Below are 19617 nucleotides of genomic sequence, written 5' to 3'. Positions count from 1 at the left end.
CCCATTCTATTTCCCTGTACAGTTCCTTATTATACTCATCAGAGTCATTATGGTAATCATAATAGTGCTTTAATACAATCTTCATGTTGTCATGAGAGATACTAGTGAACAGATTATTGAAATCATAAGTACCTATATATTTAATCTGATTATCAAGTGATACCATGGTTTGTAATACTGGCATGCTGTTGTTTATAAATATAGGTTTATCTAGGTTATCAATAATTATATTGAGCAGATTTTACTAGGTGCTTTTATATAACTATCTTTACAGGAAGTAATGTATCTAAATCCAACTGGGAATTTATGGAATTTATGTATTACATATACAAAAGGAAACTTTGTATTTTTAATTTTAACTAACATTTAATTTTTTTATATTTTGCCATAAGTCACATTATAGTAATATTTGAATTAATTACCTTATGTGTGTTACCATTATATAATTCATGATTAAGTTTATCGCAATAAAATCATTTTACAAATGATGCTGTAGTTATTCTTTGCTTTATCAGTTGGGGTAACAACAAAGTTTTCATATAGTGATTTTTTTAATAGACTAATATTGAACTTTTTAGAATTTGATTTATTGACATTAACCCATTTAGCAGTTATAATAATTTTAACATATAAAAGCCTAATCCACATGTTAAACAGAATAATAGGAATATTATACTTATAAGGAAAAATTGAAACAAATTAGAATAGCTCTGTTTATTTTTTTGTTTATATTAAACTGTTCAGGTTATCTGCGATTCTATACTTATAATATGGGTCTATGAAATACTTATTAGCATTAGCATTAGTAGAGGCATTTGATGCAAGAAAGCAAGCTTATGCAGCATCAGCCAAAAAAAAAAAAAAAAAAAAAAGCCACTTCCACTTCACCCCTCTGTTCGTTCAAAATACCTGTCCAGCTGAGCCTTAAACTTATTTAGGCTATCAACCTCCACCACAAGGGATGGGAGTCTGTTCCACCAATCAACCACCCGCTGGCTAAAGGCAAATTTCCGCACGTCTATCCTACATCTGTCTTTCCTCAATTTGAATTTATGCCCTCTCAGGTGATTATTCTGAGCTAGAGGAAGAATCCCATCAGCATTGAGCATGCTTAAACCATTCAAGGCTTTATACACCTCTATCAGATCACCTCGCTGGTGCCTAGTCTCCAGACACTGTAATTTGCAAAACTTAAGCCTTTCTTCGTAAGAGCACCCCTTTGTTCCATTCACTAATCTTGTTGCCCTTCTCTGTCGTTCCAGCAGCTCTACATCCTTCTTGAAATGAGGCCTCCAGACCTGTATACAGTACTCTAGGTGTGGCCTGACCATTGCCTTATACAATGGAATAATCACCTCCTTATCCCTGCTGGAAAAATTCCTGTATATCATTGACAATACTCCATGAGCTACTCTTGCAGCCCGTCTGCACTGCTCAGAGAACTTCATATCTGCCTGCACAACCACCCCCAAGTCCCTTTCATTCTCTACCACTGTCAGTGTAGTACCACAGAGTTGATACATTGCTCTGGGGTTGCTGTTTCCCATGTGTAGTACTTTACATTTGTCAATGTTAAACTTCATTTGCCACCTCTCAGCCCATCTGCTCAACCTTTCCAGATCCTGTTGCAGCAGCATAGTGTCAGTAGTGTCCTTGACAACCCTGCCAACCTTTGTATCGTCTGCAAACTTGGACATTAAGCTTGATATACCATCATCAATATCATTTATAAATACAGAAAACAATAATGGACCCAACACTGAGCCCTGAGGGACTCCACTAATAACATTAGTCCACAATGAGCAGTGTCCATTGATTACCACTCTGTCTTCTCCCCCTCAACCACCCCTTTATCCATAGCAGCAATTTGCCTCCAATGTCACACTGCTCCAATTTGTGTAGCAGTCTTCCATGTGCAACAGTATCAAAAGCCTTTCTAAGATCCAAGTATATAATATCCAAGTTATTCCCTGCATCCAGTTCCTTTGTTACTGCATCATAGTATCCAATCAAATTGGTCAGGCAACACTTCCCTTTAACAAAACCATGCTGTGTCCGAGCTATAATTGAAGTCTTGTCTAAATGATCCTGCAGTGCTTCTTTAACTAATACCTCCATTAATTTTCCTGGAACAGAAGTTAAACTCACAGGTCTATAATTACTTGTGTTAGCCTTTGATCCTCCTTTGTGAATTGGGGTCACACTTGCATATCTCCAGTCTGTGGGTACCTCCCCCGAGTCCAAGGAAGCTCTCGTAATTATGGCTAAGGGTTTGCTTACTTCCTTTGCTGCCTCCTTTAATATAACTGGATAGATCCCATCCACCCCGGGTGCCTTTCTTGTGTTTATCTTCAACAGTTTCTCCTCCACTTTACTCCCAGTTATTTCAAGATTCTGTAGCTTACTGCTAGAGTTGAATACACCTCTGGCATTCCCCTTGCTGAATAACTCCTCATGTGTGAATGTTGATGCAAAATATTCATTACTTATAATAATGATCTTTACATACACAATTAATAATCTCTTTTGCCATTTTGCAAGAGACTGCAAGGGAGTGTATTGAACCATTGAAGTTAATTATGAGGGCAACTTTGGATGTGAGAGAGATTCCTTTGGATTGGAGAAGTGCCGGCATATAATGAATACGTGAAAGCAGTTCTAAGAGTGAAGTCGGTAATAGACTGGTTAGTCTGATTTCAGTGGTAGGGAAAATCTTAGAGGCAATGATTAAGAGTGTAATCCATATACAAATGGATTACAAGGGATATTTAGATAGATTCGGCATTCTGAAGGACACAATGTGGTTTCGTTAGTCTGGTACACAAATGAGTACACTTATGAGCTGGATGTATTGAACAGTTTCAACAACTTATTTGGATTTTGGCAAATCATTGGACTCAGTCCTTCATGAGAGGTTTGTATAAACTTGGAACATATTGGGATTACTGGAAATATTTTAAAATGAATTGCTGGATGGTTGCAGGGCAGAAGGTTGTGATCAGTGGATATGCTTCAGACTGGTGTGATGTCATAAGTGGATTCCCCCCCCCCCCCCCAAGGATCGGTTCTTGGACCACTGTTGTTTCTGATTTTTATAAATGACATCGACGAAGGGATAGAAGGCATGATGTCGAAATTTTCAGACTACGTAAATATTGGTAGAATTGTTAATGATCATTACCAAGCAGTACTCCTTTGGGATGACTTGAACAGACAGAAAAGCTGTGGCTATGTTTTAATGCAGCAAATGCACTTATGGAATAGCAACCACAAAATAAATTATATGAGGGTGGTATCAAAAAAAAGTTCCTACTCTGATCTAGATAAAAGATCAGTAGGAAGATGCTGTTTTTAATATAAGTTGTCTACATATTCAATAACTAACATGTGAAATTTCATTCCCATAGGTGATCGTACACTAGAGGTGGAGCCCGGAATCTGAGGAAGGATGCTATGGTTGACAAAGTGGAGTATCGAGCAGTGATCAAGTTCCTGCATTTGCAGGGCAAGAAAGCTCAGGAAATTAATGAAGAATTGAAATCTGTGTATGGGTAGAATTGTCCAACCTATGACACTCTAAAAAAGTGGAATGGGAGTTCCAGTGTGGTCGTATAAGTGTCTCAACCTTTGCTCATCCACAGACAGTGAGACGGTTGCAAAGGTTGAGCAGCTGGTGCTGAATGACAGATGTGTGACAATTCATTTTATCGCAAATGCAGTGGGAATAAGTTATGGATCTGCCCACAGCATTTTACCTGACCATCTGTATAAGGCCTCTGCATGATGAGTTCCAAAATTGCTAACACCTTTGCAGGAGCAATGCTCTCGCCAACTGTTGGATTTGTGTAAAGATGTTGAGAAATTTTTTGATCAGTTGGTGACAAATGCTGGGTGTACCAGTATGATCTGGAGACATGTCAGAGCAGTGGAAGCACGCCTCCTCCCCACCTCCCAAAAGGGCAAAAACCCTTCCATCTCCAAAGAAAGTGTTGTCCATGTTTTGGGACAGAAAAGAAGTTATCCTGACACACTTACCAGAGAATACTACAGAAATATTTTGAAAAAGTTACACAATGCTTGAAAGGTGAAAAAGGTGTGGAATGTTAACCAAAGGTGTCTGTCTTCTGTCAGACCGACTCATACAGCCATTGCCACCATCAACTTTGTTGCCCAGTTTGGCTTCGAACTACCCTACTCTTCTCACCTAACATGGTCAGACTTCTTGTTTCGAGAAATGTAGAAATATTGCATGGACGCTGCTGTGATTCGTCTCAGGAATGAAGTGGAATCGTGGTTTCGGGCAAAAATTGCAGACTTCTATGATCAAGGCATTAAGCAACTGATCCATAGATGGAAGAATGTGTTACTACACATGGTGAGTACATAGAAAAGGATTAAAGTTCCTGTGAAGTTTCACCTTTCAAGGGCTATTATTTCTTGGTAAGAGTTTGAACTTTTTGATACCCCCTCGTATATTTGATGGGGTTGAATTAAAAACAGTAGAGGAAGGAAGGGATCTGGGAGTTACGATATGGGCAGTTATGAAGTTTTATGAGCATTGTAAACAGACAGCCAGGATAATCCCTTGGCAAACTCCCTATTTCCTTATACAGTGGGATTATAACCTCTCTATCTCTACAGAATAATGTTTGATGATTTATCGAACATTATCTTGTAGAGATAGAGAGGTCATAATCCCACTGTATAAGGCAATTATATGACCACATTTGGAATAGTGTGTTCAAGTATGGAGACCTCATCTGAAAAAAAGATGTCGAGCTTGTTGAAAGGGTTCAAAGATAGGCAACTTACGTGGTGAGATCAGCAAAAAGGCGACTATATGAGGAAAGACTCAGATTATGTGGACTTACAGAGCTTGGTAACGAAGCACCTCAGAGGTGACCTAATTGAGGTTTTTAAGACTTCGAGAGAGCTTTGTAAAATGAATGAATATGGAATTTTCAGTGTTATAAAGAATTCTGGAACTAGGGGCCATAAATTTAAATTATAGGAGAAGAGGTTTAGACTAGATTGTAGGAAGTTTTCTTTTAGCCAGCCAATTGTTGATTGTTGGAACAAGTTGCCTTCACAGGTAGTTGAGGCTGACAGTTTGAATAATTTCAAAGGTCAACTGGATAGTAACCTATGTGTGGAGGGAAGCACATAATTTGTATTTTCTGATCTATTGGTAGTTTTTTTTTTTTTTTGGCCAATGCAGTTGTGTGTTTTTTTTTTTTTTTTTTTTTTTTTGGCCAAAAGCCTGTGGCTTTTTGCTGCATTGCAATTTTTATATTTTTTTTTAGGAGTAGAATGGCAAATGTATAATTTTGTTATCACCATTAGTACAAGTACTAAAATGACTACACACATGTATACTTATATTTCTTATTTCAGATGTGAATAAGATAATTAATTTTCTAATATGCTGTATATAGCACAGTCCATTAACTGATGCCAGCTTATTTTCTCCTTTAGTGATTCACCTCATCCACAAAGGATACTGGAATCAAGTAAATGGACAGAAGATAGTGGTAGGTATATATTTATAGTATCATTTCAATATTGCAGAAAAACTAAACTACTATTTATAAAACTAGATTAAGTGAAATTAAAATGCAAAAGTTAGAACTTATTTTATAACTGAAGCAAAGCAGGAAAAAGGCTGTATTTTTTTTAAATTGTTCTAAGCAATGTATAGTAATTTCATGTGAGACAACACGTTCTCCCCCCCATAGTGGTAATAAGCTTCTTATATACTTTTTTTATCTGAATTTATTTTTATTATAATACGATTAAAAAAAAAATAAATATTACTGAGCATTATTAGAGCATTCCTTTTTGCCACACACACACACAAGTTAGCAAATCTCCTTTAAATTGTGGGGTAACATGATTTACATTAGGCCTGACGTAGCCCAGTGGTCAAGAGTGAGAGTGCATAGCACGCGTTCCTTGAGTGGACCGGGGTTCAAGCCAGTGACTACTAAATACGATAAATATTTGTATTGACGATTTATTGTAAACTCTACTGACTTGGTTGTCGTGCCGGAGTATAAACAGAAAATTTATTTAAATAAATAAATAAATTTTCTGTTTATACTCTGTATCGTATTTAGTAGTCACGGGCTTGAACCCCGGTCCACTCAAGGAACGCGTGCTATGCACTCTCGCTCCTGACCACTGGCCTACGTCATTTATTATTTTTAAGAATATCTACTATATAAATTTAAAACTTTTTTTTTTTTTTTTTTTTCCTCTCTTCCCATAATTTATTATGTGAAGTAATATTTATATCACTTATAGTTATATGATGAAAATATTAATTGATATAGGAAACCAATTGTGATAACTTACAAAAAATCATATTAGGCCAGAATCATGATGTATGGTTGATTTCATAGCATTAGACTAACTAAAACATTAAATAATTACAAAAACTTTAATAATTATTAAATTTATTTAGCAAATAACTTTAAAATAAGGTTATTGCATTTTATAATTCATAATTCGTGCAGTCACCTTGAATTGGATAACTGCCAATATCTCACCAATACACAAAGTGTACAGACTTATGAATCAGATGACGATTAGTAGACCAGTTTAATTTCAGTGGCAGGGAAGATCATGAAGTCTATGGTCAAAGATGCATTACAAGATCATTTTAAGTATAATAACCAATGATGTTAAACAATGCCATTTTACCATTTTCGGTAATTCACTACGTAAAAACATGATGCTAATGCATTGACCTGTTACATCTAGTGAAGTTTCCATAAGTTGAGGCTTTCCCTAAATATTTTCAGTATAATATCCTAAATAACATTGATTATAAAGGGAAATTTTTCTTTGACCAACTACTATATACTGCAGTCACAACATGGATTTGTTAAAGGGTAGTCTTATCCTACCAATCGGATAGGTTACTGTGATGCAGTGACGAAGGAACTGGATGCAAAAAAATAATTTTCACATCATATACTTAGAGTTCAGGAAGACTTTAGCTACTTTTGACACATAAAAGATGTCTGTTCAAATTGGAACAATGTGGCATTAAGGGCAAGTTACTGCTATGCTAAAGGGATTTTATAAGTGGAAGAAGACAGAGAGTGGTTATCAATGGGCACTGCTTTTTTTTTTTTTTTTTATGTGAACCCCAAACACGAGAGGTATTAGAACCTATAGTACTTAGTACCGTGCTTGGCTTGTTATGGGCTAATGATATGAGTGGAGTTCCCCAGGGTTTATTGTGGGCCCATTGTTGTTTTTAGTATTTATCAATGATACTGGTGAAGGTATATACTAAAGTTAATGTCTCTAAGTTTGCAGATAATACAAAGGTTGGCAGGGTGGTTAATAACAGTAATCAGGGTGAGCTACTGAAACAAGATCTAGGAAATTGGGTTGATTGGCTCAGAAATGGCAGTTGAAGTTTAACATTGACAAATGCAAGGTACTGCCTATGGGTAGAAGTAACCCCAGAGTAATTTATCAACTGTGTACTACTACACTCAGGGTAATGCAGAGTGAAAACGGCATGGGGGTAATTGTGCAGTCAGGCATGAAATTATCTGAGCAATGCAGACATGCTACCAGGGCAGTTCATGGAGTCAGTGATATACAAAACTTTGCTAGAAGAGATGAGGAGGTGATTATCCCTTTGTATAACACTGGTTAGGCCACCACTTGAGTACAGTATACAGGTATATAATGGTGTTCTTACCTTGAAAGGTTTCAGTTTGCTAAATTGCAGCATCTTGAGACTAGGCACCTGTGGGGGAGATCTGATTGAGGTGTTTAAAGCCTTGAATGGATTGAGTAAGCTGAATGTTAATGGCATTATTCCACTTGCTGAAACTACACATGAGTGGGGCATAAGTTCAAGATGAGGAGGGATGGTTGCAGTATAGATGTGCAGAAGTTTGCCTTTGCCAGCGAGTGGTAAATTGTTGGAACAGGCTTCCATCTGTTGTTGTGGAAGTGGATGGGTTGAATAAATTCAAGGAAGAATTACCTTGAACCCGTAACTTCCAATAAATTCTTGGAGGGGTACGGATGGGTGAACTATAGGTTTTTTTTTTTTTGCTGATGCTACACTTTTGGCATTACTACTACTACATTTCAGTTTAAATCTGATTGAGGTATATATGGCATTGAGAGGGTTTCCCTGTGATATTCTGGGGTTTTTTTAGCCTTCACAAGATGTAGTTCAGTATGTGAGGACACGCTTGTGTGGAACCACTACATATTAATGAAGAACAGTTATTTTCCTATGAAACTCAAAAAAAAAGTAACTATGATAAAAAATAAAATAAAATACCTTTTTATTTCCATGGTGCAGCCTTCATAACTGAAAATATTAAATATTTTAAAACTGACATGTAACCTTTCCTGTGCTGGACTTTTATCCAACTTCAGAAACTTTTTTTATTACATATCCACACATGATCCAAGAGTGCCAAGGAGAGCTATCCAAATATATTTGATGTTCTGAGATGAACTTTTCCTCTACTATTCCTAATTTTATTCAAATCTGCTTTTATTCTGAGAAACAAATTTTGGGGAGTAGTAGTAGTTATGTATTGGCAAACTTTTCTCTAAATAAACTTAGTTAAGTTTTCTTTTATGTTGATTAATATGTTTTTGGACCTTGTGGTTTTACACAGATATTCTCTCAGTTATGACAAGCTAGAGCTTGTTACTTGGGAGTTTGAAACACTGCTGGAGATAATATTCAGCCCACTTGACTCAATTGATATTGAGTCAAGTGGACTGAATATCAATGAAGTCTAGTTGTTCTATGTCACTCAAATTCTCTGCTTGCATCTTTATGGTGGTGCTACTTTTAATAACCCAGAGTATAATTCCCTGTGTTCAAGTCCTGAAATATTGCACCTAGTAAACTACAGGTGATCACTCAGGTGTGAACCAATATAAGCAGGGGTCAAGGGCAAAAATCAGCCCCTCTGTGTTACCAGTCAATATGAGGTAGTAGATGACTCATGAACCAGTGCAGTATTACCAGTTTGCTTATTAGAGCCTTGAAGTGTTGAACCAATGTTTAGTCTCCACAGTAAAGTCCTAACACCCCTCATCTCTACCCATCATGAAGTAAGACTGATGTCTTTCGAGGTTATGATGGGCACATGGTGAGTTTCAATCTTCCTTACATTTCAAGGATACTGCTCTAAAATGGTTTTTGCAGGCTGAATGCTAGACAGTCCACTGGACCGAACCTATTGGTAACTCTCTGGTAGGCATTTGGTTCAGCTAGCTTAATAATTTGTCTAGTTCTTCCTTCAATTTATTCACACTGCCCACCTCCACAACACCAGATGGAAGTTTGTTCCAAAAGTCAATCACCCACTCGCTGAAGGCAAACTTCCTTATATGTATCCTGCAACCATCCTTCCTCAATTTGAATTTATGCCCCCTTATGTGTGTAGTTTGAGCAAGAGAAAAAATACCATCAGCATTAAGCTTGTTCAGTCCATTCAAAGACCTAAAAAATTTAAATCAGATCACCTTGCAGGTGCCTGGCCTCAAGACTCTGCAATTTGCAGAACTGAAGACGGTCTTGATAAAACCACCTTTTCGTTCGGCGTCTCCGTAGCCAGGTGGGAAGGAGCAGCAGTGCGTACCACACGCTTCTTGATTAGACCGGGGTTCGAGCCCGTCACCACCAAATATGGAGGATGCGGAAAGGTCAAGGAATGACCACCGCATATTCCGGAGCAATATGGCCTTAGTTGCTAATGCTCCTAAAAACCAAACAACAACAACAACCTTTTCGTTCCCTTCACCAATCTTGTTTCTCTTCTTTGCCCCCATTCCAGCAGATCTGCATCCTTCCTAAAGTGAGACCTCCAGACCTGTATGCAGTACTCAAGATATACGACCTGCCCATTGTCTTATACAATGGGATAACACTTCCTTGTCCCTGCTAGCAAAGTGCCTGTATATCTTAGACAAAGCTGCATGAGCTGGTCTGTATACATTTCTCAGAGAACTTCATATCTGAATGCACTGTTATCCCCCTGTTTTTTTTTTTAATTTTCCACTGCTGTGAGTGTAGTACCACATAGTTGGTATGTTAATCTGGGAATACTGCTACCCATATGCAGTACTTTGCATGCATTTATCAATGTTAATCTTTAATTGCCATTTCTCAAACCTATCAAGCCTAATTTGTTTAGTCATCTGCAAATTTAGGCAATTAGCTTGTTATGCTTTCATTAATATCATTCATAAATATAGAAAACAACAATGGGTCCAGCACTGAATCGTCTGGGGGGATTCCACTAATAACGCTAGTCCACGAAGAACAGTGTCCATTAATAACCATTATGTCTTCTCCCACTCAACCATCCCTTTATCCAGAGCAGTAACCTGCCCTTAATGCTACACTGCTCCTATTTGTACAGCAATCTTTTATGTGCAACAGTATCAAGATTATGTTTTGTATCTAATTCCTTTGTTACTACATCATAATATCTAATCAGATTGGCCAGGCAAGGTTGCCCTTTAACAAATCCGTGCTGTGACTGCAGTATAAGAAGGATGTAGAGGCCTCATTTTAAGAAGAATGTAGAGCTGTTGGAACGAGTACAGAGAAGGGCAACAAGATTAGTGAATGGAACAAAGGGTTGCTCTTGCGAAGAAAGGCTTAAGTTTTGCAAATTACAGTGTCTGGAGACTAGGCACCTGTGAGATGATCTGATTGAGGTGTATAAAGCCTTGAATGGTTTGAGCATGCTCAATGCTGATGGGATTCTTACTCTTGCTCAGAATAATCACCTGAGATGGCATAAATTCAAATTGAGGAAAGACAGATGTAGGATAGATGTGCAGAAGTTTGCCTTTAGCGAGCGGGTAGTTGGTTGGTGGAACAGACTTCCATCCTTTGTTGTGGAAGTTGATAGCCTAAATAAATTTAATGCTGGGCTGGACAAGTATTTGGAACGAATGGAGGGATGAAATGGGAGTGTGTGTGTTTTTTTTTTTTTTTTTGGCTGATGCTGCATAAGCTTGCTTTCTTGCATCATGTACCTCTACTAATGCTAATAAGTGCAGTCCTCTCTATATGATCCTGCATTACTTCCTTAACCAGAGTCACCATTATTTTCTCCGAAACAGAAGTTAAGCTAACAGGTCTGTAATTACTCATGTCACCCTTTGAACTCCCTTTTTGAATTCTGGATATATTCACACCTCTCTAGTCCAAGAGAATAGAGCGTATGAATATATGGCTAAGACTTTGCTTACCTTCTTTGTTGCCTCCCTTAATATAATTGGATAAATCCTATCCACCCGAGACACTTTTTTTATGTTGAACTTTAACAATTCTTTTTCCACTTTCCACTCAGTTATTACTAAATCATTTAGCTCCCTGTTAGTTTCTGATGAACTTCTGGAATTCCCTTCTATAAAGAATTCCTTATGTGTGAATGTAGATGCAAAATACCGATTCAGTTTGTCAGCAACCTGGGCAGGATCGTCAATAGTTAAACCATCGTTGTCAAGTGGATCAATGATTTTCAACCCCCCTTCCTTTTACTGTTAATATTAAGAAGTCTTTCTTCTTAATATAATAAGAAGGAAGACTTCTTAATATTAAGAAGTCTTCCTTCTACTGTTAAGATGTCTTTGCTGTATTTTTGGCATTCTTTGAGAGACCTCATAAATCTGCCTTAGCTTGCCTAGCCTCCTTTTTAATTTGATTACAGACTAGTTTATATCTGCCATTGGCTTCTGTGTCATCAGATAACTTATATGCAGTTTTGTAAAAAGCTTCACTCACCACATAGCCACCTAACAGTGCTTTGCTGTCTCAAACAAAGTGCTTGCATTTTAGGTGCTTTTTTTTTTCCTAGTTATAGTGATGTCAGAGATTTTTTTTTATTATTTATATCTATGTTTATATCTGTCTGTATTTATATTGTATTGTTCTTTTAACTAAATTGAATTATAGCATCTTTAATTTTTGAACTTTGTACAACTTATTCCCCACACACACACGCCAAATGAAAGTAGCCATTGGTGAAGTGAACAGACACCATAATACCAGAATCCATGAACAGAGCATAACACTAAGTTACTGTAGGCTATAACACACCCATTCCTACAACTCTGCCTTAGTCCATCTCCAACCAAAAGCAGTGCCCATCAATTGACCTCACACTTCCCAAGACATTACATGTTGACCCAGTGATATTGCTAACCATATCTAACAAAACAGAAGTCCTTTGTTGGAAAATTAGGTAATGAAAACTCAAAATTCATGCTCAAAAACTCGGAACCCAAACGATGATCGTTGGGGTCTTGTTTGGACTTGTTCCTGCAGCTGGTTCATTGCATTTTATAATTTAATCAGTGCTATTCAATTTCATTAGTTGTATAAAATTTGACCAAGTACGAAGGTAAGTAATTTTTCTTAACTCTTACTGTTTAATTTCCCATCTACCTACTGAAGAAGACATGCAAAGAGATGTAGCTACATAACTCCCCTTAGATGTTTGTAAAAAATTTCAAGCAATAAACCTTTCTAATAAGAACTCGCTAATTTCAAATCATTCTGCCTAATTATGTTTCTGTAAAGTTTTTGGGATGTGATGTTATATCCGTGATTCAAAAAGAAATAATGTTAACTTTTTGATAAAAATGTTTTCTATTCCTTTTACAGCTAAGGCAGAAGAAAAAAATAATCCAGATTCCACAACTTCAGATCAAAGGTAAGTGAGACCATAAAAAAGTAAATAAACATAAGTACCTTCAAAGCACACAGCAACAATGTTCTGTCCAATTTTGCTTGGCTGCAGTGAAGTTTTGTTAGTGTTGAAGCAACATTGCTGTTTTGCAAAGCCATACTCTGTTCTTTTTTTGAGCTTGTCTCCAGAGACTCAACATACTGGACTGAATTGATTGTGGGTTTTTTTTTTTTTTCTCAAAACTTTGGTGTGTATAACACCAGTGGAATTAAAAAAAACAAAACAAAACACTGCCACTTTTACAGCCAGTGCTTAGACATCAAGAGAACTTTTTTGATGTGGAATTGTTTTATGTTGAAATTTGTTGAACTCTTTTGGTTTTCCAGATCATAGTGATAAACCACAAATTCATCTCCATTTGCAATAATGTTGAAAAAATATGCATGCATTTTGCATTTGAAACAGCAAATGCTATCAACAGTCTTCAATCCATCTTTTTATTTCTTCTGCATACCTTCTGGAAGGACCCTAACACAGAATATGTTGAACACTTTCTTTATAAATCCCTAAAGTTGCTAATTGTTCGACCCAGCAATCACCATGAACAAGTTCATCTGCTTTTCATTTCTTTCTTTCTTTTTCTTTTTTTTTTTTTTTTTCTCCTGTTTATGTGTTTCATCAGTAGACATTACTGGTCATCCACTTCAACTTTGATCATTAATGATAGGTTTAGCCTTAGCATTAGTAAAGGCATATGATGCAAGAAAGCAAGCTTATGCGGCATCAGCCAAAAAAAAAAAAAAAAAACTTCCACTTCAACCCTCCATTTGTTTGAAATACCTGTCCAGCTGAGCCTTTAATTTATTTAGGCTATCAACTTCCACAAGGGATGGAAGTCTGTTCCACCAACCAACTACCTGCCAACTAAAGGCAAATTTCCACACATCTGTCTCATCCATCACATCTTTCCTCAATTTGAATTTATGCCCTCTCAGGTGATTATTCTGAGCAAGAGGAAGAATCCCATCAGCATTGAGCATTCTCAAACCATTCAAGGCTTTATACACCTCTACCAGGTCACCTCGCCAGTGCCTAGTCTCCAGACACTGTAATTTGCAAAACTTAAGACTTTCTTCGTAAGAGTAACCCTTTGTTCCATTCACTAATCTTGTTGCCCTTCTCTGTACTCATTCCAGCAGCTCTACATCCTTCTTGAAATGAGGCCTCCAGACCTGTATATGGTGCTCAAGGTGTGGCCTGACCATTGCCTTATACAAGGGAATAATCATCTCCTTATCCTGCTAGAAAATTTCCTGTATATCATTGACAATACACCATGAGCTACTCTTGCAGCCCGCCTGCACTGCTCAGAGAACTTGATATCTGCCTGCACAATTACCCCCAGGTCCTTTTCATTCTCTACCACTGTCAGTGTAGTACCACAGAGTGTTTTTTTTTTTTTTTTTTTTGTTTGTTTTTTAAGAGCATTAGCAACTAAGACCATATTGCTCCAGGATATGCGGTGGTCAATCCTTGACCTTTAAGCATCTTCCGTATTTGGTGGTGACGGGCTCTAACCCCGGTCTAATCAAGAAGCATGTGATATGCACTACTGCTCCTTCCCACCTGGCTACGGAGGCACCACCACAGAGTTGATACGTTACTCTGGGGTTGCTGTTTCTTATATGTAGTATTTTACATTTGTCAATGTTAAACTTCAGTTGCCACCACTTCTCAGCCCATCTGCTCAACCTTTCCAGATCCTGTTGCAGCAGCATAGCGTCAGTAGTGGCCTTAACAACCCTGCCAACCTTTGTATTGTCTGAAAACTTGGACATTAAGCTTGATATACCATCATCAATATCATTTATAAATACAGAAAACAACACTGAACCCTGAGGGACTCCATTAATCCATGATGAGCAGTGTCCATTGATCACCATGCTGTCTTCTCCCCCTCAACCACCCCTTTATCCATAGCAGCAATTTGCCTCCAATGCCACACTGCTCCAATTTGTGCAGCAGTCTTCCATGTGCAACAGTATCAAAAGCCTTTCTAAGATCCAAATATATAATATCAAAGTTATTCCCTGCATCCAGTTCTTTTGTGACTGCATCATAGTATCCAATCAAATTGGTCAGGCAAGATTTTCTTTTAACAAAACCATGCTGTGTCTGAGCTATAACTGAAGTCTTGTCTAGATGATCCTGCAGTGCTTCTTTAACCAGTGCCTCCATTAATTTTCCTGGAACAGAAGTTAAACTCACAGGTCTATAATTACTTGTGTCAGCCTTTGATCCTCCTTTGTGAATTGGGGTCACATTTGCACATCTCCAGTCTATGGGTACCTCCCCTGAGTCCAAAGAAGCTCTCATAATTATGGCTAAGGGTTTGCTTACTTCCTTTGCTGCCTCCTTTAATATAACTGGATAGATCCCATCCACCCTGGGTGCCTTTCTTGTGTTTATCTTCAACAATTTCTCCTCCACTTTACTCTCAGTTATTACAAGATTATCTAGCTTACTGCCAGAGTTGAATACGCCTCTGGCATTCCCCTCGCTGAATAGCTCCTCATGTGTGAATGTCGATGCAAAATATTCATTTAGTTTGTTAGCTACCTGAGCAGGATCATCAACAGTTGAACCATCAATAGCAAATGTACCAATCTGATTCATCCCCTTCCTTCTGGAGTTTACATAAGTAAAGAACTCTTTGCTATTTTTCTTTGCATCCTTTGCCAAAGATTTCTCATAATCTGCCTTTTCCTGCCTAACTTCATTTACAACTTGATTACAGACCAGCTTATATCTATCATAGGCTTTTGTGTCACCTGTTAATTTATATGTATCAGATGCATTTTTCTTCTCTGCCACATGTCTAATTAGTTCATCTGACATCCATTTAGACCTAAATCTTGAACAGTATTTCTTCGTTGGTATGAAAAGCCTAATAGCTTCCAAGATTATTTCTTTGAATGCTTCCCATTTTGAATTTGCTGTTGGTAACATCATCAATTGGTCCCACTGTATAGAATTTAAATACTGTCTCAGACCACCGTAGTCACCTTTAAGAAAGTAAAAACCCTTCCCTTTATACCTGATAGTAGTTACCTCTTTGAGTAAATCCCCTCAAATCCCCTTACTCCCTCTAGTTGCCTCCCGAACATGCTGATGTAGAAAACAATCATCCAATAAATCCACAAAAGCCTTGCTAGTGTGTGAGTGATCAATCCACAAATTCCAGTCAATATCTGGGAAATTAAAATCCCCCATTATAAGACTCTCTGATTTACTGGCCCACTCTATTTCCCTGTACAGTTTCTTATTATCCTCATCAGAGTCATTAGGCCTATAGCACACTCCTACTCAATTTTGATCTCCCAATGCTTATGTCACACCAAACTGACTCAACACTGCCCTGTCCATCGATGTCAACTGGCTTCACTTCCTTGGACTTTATGTGTTTCTTAATTAATAGCATAACCCCTCCTCCCCTCCTGTCCTGTCTATCCTTTCTATACACATTGTATTCCCCAAATTCCAGTTCTGCATTACTTATATCTGTGTGACACCACGTCTCTGATATCCCAACAATATCTGCCTTTGATGTTTTGAGCAGTACCTCAAATTCATCAAATTTATTTACCAAACTTCTAGCATTGGTGTACACGCAAGTATACATGCACCTGTTCCTATTCTTAGGTACCCTAACACAACCCATGTGTTTACTTGTACCGCAATGACTACCAGCAGTCTCTGAAGTATCCTGCATCTTGTTTTCCAGACTTCTTCTCATTCCAATAGAAGCAGTGCAAGAATCACTTTCACCTCTGCCAGTGGCTACTGTTAATCTATTAGTCCTTGTATCCCCCCCAAGCTAGCAGTTTTCCAACCCACCTAACACTTCCTCGATAGCATCAGCAAATATTCTTGCATCCTTTCTATTTAAGTGTATCCCATCCCTATAGAAGCAATCTCTCCTGTTAACAAGTACAGACCAGGCTGAAAAAAATTCTACCCCTTGAGCCTTGCACAATCTTTCCAGGGCCGAATTGATCGACAAGGCTCTCATCATATACTCCCTCCTATCCTGTTTGGGCAGAATTGCAGACACTTTCAAATTCAACCCTAATTCACGGCTTTTTTCCAACAGTGACCTGTACTTGTTAAGTAATTCTGCCGGTCTCCTACTCTTAATATCATTAGTGCCAACGTGTACAACTATATCACCTTTTGTGCCCTTAAAAGATGATATCCGCTCTACAACGTCATCAACCTTTGCCCCTGGCAGACATACACTGGTCCTGTTCCATCTATCCTTTTTACAAAGCATGTTTCCCGTTTCCCCGACAATAGAGTCACCAACAACTAGTAGTTCCTGTGGGACCAGTGCATTCTTCCTTGGGGGTTGTCGCTGTGTTGCGTGATGACCAAGTGCAAACTCTGGTGTTGATGTGGGCAGCTGAGAGCTTGATGGGCCCCTCAATTTAGATCCTTCAAGGGCATCCACCCTGTCCTTCAAGCTCTCATATAGACCCATAACAACGCTGAGTTGTCGCCTGATTTCGTTACACTCCTTGCATCGCGCGCACACACACACACACACACACACACACACACACACACACACACACACACACACACACACACACAAAGACATCCCCCATGGCAATATCATGTCCCATACCCGATTGATCCACAAACATCATACAAGCAGTGCATTTTAAAAGGCTGTGATTCAGAGGGCAACTTCCCTCCTCAGTTCTCCTCTGAGCCACAGCACTCCAATTAGCTTGAGCCTTTTACTTTGCTGCTGTAGTCTGAGTCATGATTTCGATTTAATTTCAATAAAATTTCGATTTCAGTACAAAATTATAACCCTAAACTTGTATCCCAACACAGTTATAACGCTATATATATATATATATTTCGGTATCAAGTATTATATACGAGTTCCGTTTATATAACTTCCATATCAAGTTATGTATTAATCAATTATGTTACGTTTGTAATCTAAGTCATTATATGTATTTAGTTAAAAGTACAATTTAATTGACAATGAAGTTTAACAAAATTAATAGATTTTACTGATTGACAACATTATATTATATACTATACTAATGCTATCTAGTTCGGGTTATAACGTTTTATCGTATAACAATGGCAGCAAATTACGAACGGTAAATCTACGGACACTTAAGTATTAATTAACTTCCAAATCTCGCTGTCTCAATTCCGAATAAACTAACGATCCTAACTAGGTCTATAAGCTACTTATATAAAATAATTTGATGTAACAATTGGTCAATAAAGCGGCTAAATATGGCTAAAAAACTTCTCGTTCAGCGGAGCTGCAACTTGTAACACGTAGATTTGATACCCTTACCGATACTTTTATGGAATTACAAAGCCGAATAAAGAATAAATACACTAGATTAATCAGAAAATCACAAAATAATGCTATACTACTAAATTTAAATCAAAAGTTTTAGAAAAACAATTTCTAATCAATAAATAAGAAAATCCACTTAGCGGCTTTGAACATGTCTAGCTCCACTAAACTCTTCAGCAGAGGTTTATCAACTTTGCTATCTTTTACTCTTAAAATCCACTAGGTAACAATGCTTGCATCAATGTTGCTTCAAAACGTAATCATTGATGAATTTCGAAGGTCCAATATTTTCAGCAATTAGAGACCCAATAACTCTGTTGTTTGAACCACATGTTCAAAAATGCTTTTATTTAAAACTAGCTATGTAGAAAATTTAGGTTGGAACTTGCTGTGCCACCCAGTTATGATCTAAGTGGCATCACTTTTCAGCCTATCCTTGTATAATTGAATGTCACACTTGTATATTTCAAACACATACATACAATGACATATGTCATCTAACTGTACTCTTAAGTAGTAGAGGATGATGACTTATACTAACTGCTATTGATAGCTCTTCTGTTTCTTATGCTTGGTATGCATTTGCATTTTTACTTCTTTTTTTGAGGGATGCCCAAATACTTTTGCATGAGACATATTTCAGAGACTGTATTAATTTTGGGGGTACATCATATGCCTGAAAGTTGGTTAAAATTAAAAATTAAGTGTAATTTTGATGTACTACCACCATATTCTTCTCATATGCAAAAGTTCCTTCCCCCCAGGGGGATATCACTAAATAATAATTCAGCAATATAAAAAAAAAGTTAGTTCAACAACTCAGAAAATATGCAAGTTAATATATTTATATTTCAGGGAAACTGAAGTCATCTCATCACTAAAAGAAAAGATAAAAGATTTAGAAGAAATGCATAGATCAGATGATCGGATGAAGTGCCTAATATGCATGGTAAGACAACAAAGATTGCACTGTTTAAATGAAGTGTGTGTGTGTGTGTCAGAGACATATTTTGAAACTAATAATTGTGAAAGTACTAATAATTGTGAAAGCTTTCAGAACTTCAGTTTATAATTGCTTCCACATGGGTTAATTTTCTTTGAAATTTGCACTAAGGCAATTAAGCAGCAGAAGCTCTGGCATCCTTGCACCACAGCTAGTGCTAATACTTACTAAACTTGACTTTTGGTGCTACTCTTGCCTTGTGAAACCTGGTAGTGAAACCTGTGTAGTCAAACCTGGAGATAGAAAAGCAGGCTCATAATGAGCAGTAATGAGTAATAAAGCTGTTTATTCTGGCAGAATGTCTATAGAAAGTCTTAGCCAATCAGGCAACTCACAGATATAATTGCAACCAAATGACAGAAGCAACAAAATCCAAAAATCAAGCATTAGCATTAGTAGCGACATATGATGCAAGAAAGCAAGTTTATACTGCATCAGCCAAAAAAAAAAAAAAAAAAAAAAAAAACACCTTCCCATTTCACCTATCCATTCCCCCCGAAACTTTTGTCTATTTCTTC

At 37.4% G+C, this 19617-nt stretch overlaps 1 protein-coding gene across 3 annotated transcripts in view; it reads left to right on the top strand.

Annotated features, from left to right (window-relative positions):
- LOC150075695 (E3 ubiquitin-protein ligase RNF220-like) overlaps nucleotides 1–19617 on the top strand; it is a 226643-nt gene that overhangs the window by 194867 nt on the left and 12159 nt on the right. For all 3 annotated transcript variants that reach the window (XM_090388362.1, XM_090388364.1, XM_090388361.1), the window contains 3 exons: nucleotides 5476–5531; nucleotides 12680–12728; nucleotides 18952–19045. In XM_090388362.1, coding sequence (XP_090244488.1) covers nucleotides 5476–5531; nucleotides 12680–12728; nucleotides 18952–19045 — 199 coding nt within the window. The remainder of the gene's footprint in view (nucleotides 1–5475; nucleotides 5532–12679; nucleotides 12729–18951; nucleotides 19046–19617) is intronic.

This window comes from Mastigoproctus giganteus, chromosome 14, assembly GCF_048544385.1.
Source record: "Mastigoproctus giganteus isolate SK-2022 chromosome 14, ASM4854438v1, whole genome shotgun sequence".
NCBI lineage: Eukaryota > Metazoa > Arthropoda > Arachnida > Uropygi > Thelyphonidae > Mastigoproctus > Mastigoproctus giganteus.
The sequence above is the reverse complement of the archived record's forward strand: the minus strand, read 5'-3'. Positions and strand labels throughout refer to the sequence as shown.